The sequence below is a fragment of the Echiichthys vipera genome (genome assembly GCF_963691815.1).
Source record: "Echiichthys vipera genome assembly, chromosome: 12".
Classification (NCBI taxonomy): Eukaryota; Metazoa; Chordata; class Actinopteri; order Perciformes; family Trachinidae; genus Echiichthys; species Echiichthys vipera.
Window position 1 is genome coordinate 357,043 of NC_139837.1, and position 5,000 is coordinate 362,042.

Consider the following 5,000-nt stretch of genomic DNA (forward strand, 5'->3'; position numbering starts at 1 on the left):
AGCGGTGGAGGTTTAGTGTGCCCCAAGGGGGCCGAGGTTTGAACCCTGAGGGACCCCCTCAACGCCTCAGCGCCCTCAACACCCTGTCGTCGCCTTTGAAGGAGGGCGGACATGTGGACGGGTGGACGGACGGACGGGCGGACGGGTGGACGGGTGGACGGGTGGACGGGTTGACGGGTTGACGGGTGGACGGGTTGACGGGTTGACGGGTGGACGGGTGGACGGGTGGACGGGTGGACGGGTTGACGGGTTGACGGGTGGACGGGTGGACGGGTGGACGGGTGGACGGGTGGATGGGGTCAGAGGCTGCGCTGAGGTTGAGAGGAAGCAGGACGGCGTCTGCAGAGGTGAGGAGATGGTTAATGACTTAGACCAGGGTCGCTTCTGTGCTGTGGAGCGGGCGGGGGCCGGACCGGAGGGTTCGTAGACGTCATCGGACCGGAGGGTTCGTAGAGGTCATCGGACCGGAGGGTTCGTAGAGGTCATCGGACCGGAGGGTTCGTAGACGTCATCGGACCGGAGGGTTCGTAGAGGTCATCGGACCGGAGGTGGACAGCAACAGTGTGTTCCAGAGGTTCGGAGATGGTGGGTTGGAAACGGGGTGGTAGTGGGAGAGGTGGGCTTTCTGAGGAAGGGGTGAACTTGACCAAAGGATCGAGACTGAATGAAGAGGGGGGTGAGATGGGGGGGGGGGGTGAGGACCTCCCTGTCCTCCAAGCCTCGGTTGGGGTTGTTGGGGGTCAAGAGAGCAGGAGGCAGTCTTTGATGCAGGGATGGTGTCCAGGATGTCGGAGGAGTCAACGGGGGAGAAGGGAGGGGCAGGGTGGGGGCAGAAGTGGTTGGGGTGGAGGAGTTAGTGACGGCGGCAGTCAGGGAGGAAAGAGTTAGAGAGGTCAGGGAGGACGGTGGACAGAGGTCCGGTGGATGGAGGTCCGGTGGACAGAGGTCCGGTGGACGGAGACGTTTGTTGACGGTGGGGAACAGGATGCCGGTTGGGGTCCCGGTTGGAGCTGCTGATGAGGGGTTAGCTGCTCCGAGAGCGTCACGGTAGCCCGGCCCCTCATGTGTTGTCGGTCGCTCCGGCGTGGACGGTGAGATGGGTTCGCCTGTAGAGTCGTTCCAGTTGACGGCCGGTCTGTTTCATGGGGCGGGTTCCGGGGTGTACCGGGGTGTGTGGGGGGGGGGGGGCAATGGAGGTGATCATGATGGCACAGTCGTCAGGGGAAGAAGGGGCCAAGTCCTGGGGGAGGAAGAGGATATGAGCTGGGATAGAGTGAGAGGGTGAGAGGGTGAGAGGGTGAGAGGGTGAGAGGGTGAGAGGGGGAGAGGGTGAGAGGGTGAGAGGGTGAGAGGGTGAGAGGGTGAGAGGGTGAGAGGGGGAGAGGGTGAGAGGGTGAGAGGGTGACAGGGTGAGAGGGTGAGAGGGTGAGAGGGGGAGAGGGGGAGAGGGTGAGAGGGTGAGAGGGGGAGAGGGTGAGAGGGGGAGAGGGTGAGAGGGTGAGAGGGTGAGAGGGTGAGAGGGGGAGAGGGTGAGAGGGTGAGAGGGTGACAGGGTGAGAGGGTGAGAGGGTGAGAGGGGGAGAGGGGGAGAGGGTGAGAGGGTGAGAGGGTGAGAGGGTGAGAGGGGGAGAGGGTGAGAGGGTGAGAGGGTGACAGGGTGAGAGGGTGAGAGGGTGAGAGGGGGAGAGGGGGAGAGGGTGAGAGGGTGAGAGGGGGAGAGGGTGAGAGGGGGAGAGGGGGAGAGGGTGAGAGGGGGAGAGGGTGAGAGGGTGAGAGGGTGAGAGGGTGAGAGGGGGAGAGGGGGAGAGGGTGAGAGGGTGAGAGGGGGAGAGGGTGAGAGGGTGAGAGGGTGAGAGGGTGAGAGGGGGAGAGGGGGAGAGGGTGAGAGGGTGAGAGGGGGAGAGGGTGAGAGGGTGAGAGGGTGAGAGGGTGAGAGGGTGAGAGGGTGGGGTTAGATATGAGGGGCAGACTGAGTCAAGGGTGACGTTTAAACTTAACCGTCACCTTTAGTGGTCTAAACTTAACCGTCCCTCTGGTGGACGTTGGAAGAACTTGTCCTGTATCTCTTCTTTCTCTCTGCAGCTGGAAGACGCTCTCGGTGGTTGGCCCTCTGGAGGTGGCAACAACCAATCAGGAGGGGGCGGACCCTGGCCCGGACAACCCACCAACCCCACCTGGCCTGGAGGTCCTGGAGGTCAGCCAGGTGCTAACCCCACCTGGCCTGGAGGTCCTGGAGGTCAACCAGGTACTAACCCCACCTGGCCTGGAGGTCCTGGAGGTCAACCAGGTGCTAACCCCACCTGGCCTGGAGGTCCTGGAGGTCAGCCAGGTACTAACCCCACCTGGCCTGGAGGTCCTGGAGGTCAACCAGGTGGAGGTGGAGGCGCCTGGCCCAGCCAGCCCAGTCAGCCCGGCTGGCCGTCCCCCTCCCCACAACCCCCTGCACCTGGGCCTGGACCTGGGTATGGACCAGGTCCTGGACATGGACCTGCCCCACAACAGAACCTGGTAAGACAGATGGATGGATGAACAGAGGGATGAACAGAGGGATGGAGTTAACAGCTGTTTCTTGTTGACAGGTGGTTCCGTACAAACAGAAACTTCCTGGTGGAGTTCACGACAAACTGCTGATCACCATCGCGGGAAACGTCAAACCCAACGCCAACAAGTGAGCATGAACGCATCAACGTGTAATCAATGATGAAACGACCGGGGACCCCAAACTTCCCTTTCCCGGGCCACATTAACCAGCTCTAACTGGGGGTCCTGAGGCGTTCCCAGGCCAGTGTGGAGATCTAATCTCTGCACCTGGTCCTGGGTCTTCCCCGAGGCCTCCTCCCAGCTGGACGTGCCTGGAACACCTCCCTAGGGAGGCGCCCAGGGTTCATCCAGACCAGATGATCCTGAACCACCTCAACTGGCTCCTTTCAACACAAAGGAGCAGCGGCTCTACTCCGAGTTCCTCACGGATGCTGAACTTCTCCCCCTCTCTCTAAGGGAGACTCCAGACCCCCTCCTGAGGAAACACAGTTCAGTGCGGGAGAGCGACTGCAAGATCCCGAGGTCCTTGAAGTCCTTCACTTGGGGTCAGGACTCGTTCCAGACCCGGAGGAACAATCCAGCGGTTTCCTGCTGAGAGCCACGGCCTCAGATTCAGAGGTGCTGATCCTCATCCCGGCCGTTTCACACTCGGCTGTGAACCGATCCAGTGAGAGCTGAAGGTCCCTGACCCACGATGCCTGATGGCGTCGTGGGTCAGGGACCACAAACAGGATTGGTGACAGAGTGCCCCCCTGGAGGAGGCCGACCCCCACCGGGAACCACTCCGACTCACTGCCTCTACAAAAGAGGGCGTGTTGGGCCCATTCAGGACTTCCTCAGAGTCCTTCCACCGCCCCATGACCTCATCAGCTGAGGGCACCAGCGTCCCGTCCTTACTGTGAACAGCTTGGACGGTTCCCCGTGTCCCCCTCCTGAGGTGCTGAATGGTGGTCCAGAAGCACCTCGGTGCCCCCCAAAGTCCTTCTCCAGGACTTGTGTGAACTCCTCCCACACCCGCTGCTTTGCCTCTGACCCAGCAGAGGCTGCAGCCCTTCAGACCTGTGGGGACCTCAGAACCACCTCCGGAGTCTTCTGGGAGACCAGATCCTGAAGGCCTCCTTCTTCAGGGGGACCCCTGACCCCCGGGGTCCACCACGGTGGTCCAGGGTCCCCGCCCCTTGAGGCACCTGAGACCTTGAGGCCACAGCTCACCGCTGCAGCTTCAGCAGTGGAAGCTTTGAACATCGCCCGCTCCGGTTCGATGCCCCCAACCTCCACAGGGACGCTGGGGTTTAGATCAGGGAGGCCGTTCCTCCCAATCAGCCTCTCCAGGTGTCTCCATCGTTGCCCACGTGGGCGTTGAAGTCTCCCAGCAGGACTCTGGAGTCCCCTACTGGAGCCCCATGCAGGACTCCATTCAGGGCTCCAAGAAGGCCCCAGACTCTGAACTGCTGTTCGCTGCATCTGCACCAACAACAGTCAGAGCCCCCCCCCACCACCACCCGCAGGCGTAAGGAGGCCACCCTCTGGTCCACCGGGGTCAACTCCAACACCGCGGCGCTCAGCCGGGGGTTTGAGAGTCTCCCCACACCCGCCCGGCCCCTCACACCCTGGGCCCCTCCAGAGAAGACCAGGGTCCAGCCCCTATCCAGGAGCACGGGTCCAGATCCAGACTGTGTGTGGAGGTGAGCCCCCCCAGATCTAACTGGGAGCTCCACCTCCCTCACAAGCTCCGGCTCCTTCCCCCACAGAGAGGAGACGCTCCACGTCCCCAGAGCCTCTGCTGCCCGGGTCTGGACCCTCCAGGCCCCTCACCCTCACTGCCCCCCGTGCAGCAGCGCCCCGACCCCAGAGGGTCCTCCTGTGAGTGGTGGGCCCCCAGGATGGAGAGGGGAGGGGCCACAGGATGGAGAGGGGGGGGGGGGGCACGTATGAACGGTCACATACTTTAATTAATGATGAACGGATGAATGAATGAGACTGTGGTGGACTCAGCTGACTGTGGTGGTGAGACTGTGGTGGACTCAGCTGACCCGTGCTTGTCTCCCGTGGTTTCAGGTTCGCGGTGGACTTGGGGACGGATCACGACCTGGCGTTACACATCAACCCTCGCTTCAACGAGAGCGGCAGGAAGGTGGTGGTGAGGAACAGCCGCATCCGGGACAAGTGGGGCACGGAGGAGCGGGAGCTGCAGCACTTCCCCTTCCAGGCGGGGCAGCCGTTCGAGGTCACCGTCTCCTCCTGGAGCTTCAGTCATTTTTGGGGGGTCATGAGATCCAGCTTGTGTTAATGTGTGTGTTTGTGTGTGTGTGTGTGTGTGTGTGTGTGTGTGTGTGTGTGTGTGTGTCGCTGCAGATGAAGATCATGTGCACCAGCAGAGAGTTCAGAGTGGCGGTGAATAACTCTCACCTGCTGTCGTATCATCACCGCGTCACCAACCTCAAGTCCATCACCGGCCT

General features: G+C 62.1%; 1 protein-coding gene across 2 annotated transcripts in view; it reads left to right on the forward strand.

Moving 5' to 3' along the window:
• The window catches only part of lgals3b (lectin, galactoside binding soluble 3b), a 9,402-nt gene that overhangs the window by 4,124 nt on the left and 278 nt on the right, over positions 1 to 5,000 (forward strand). The window contains exons 3-7 of one of the 2 annotated variants that reach the window (XM_083924240.1): positions 2,083 to 2,329; positions 2,372 to 2,508; positions 2,580 to 2,668; positions 4,600 to 4,768; positions 4,897 to 5,000. The exon at positions 4,897 to 5,000 is cut by the window's right edge and continues 278 nt beyond it. In XM_083924240.1, the coding sequence (XP_083780366.1) occupies positions 2,083 to 2,329; positions 2,372 to 2,508; positions 2,580 to 2,668; positions 4,600 to 4,768; positions 4,897 to 5,000 (746 nt within the window). Of the gene's footprint in view, positions 1 to 2,082; positions 2,509 to 2,579; positions 2,669 to 4,599; positions 4,769 to 4,896 lie in introns of both variants that reach the window. The other variant, XM_083924239.1, reaches the window with a different exon arrangement.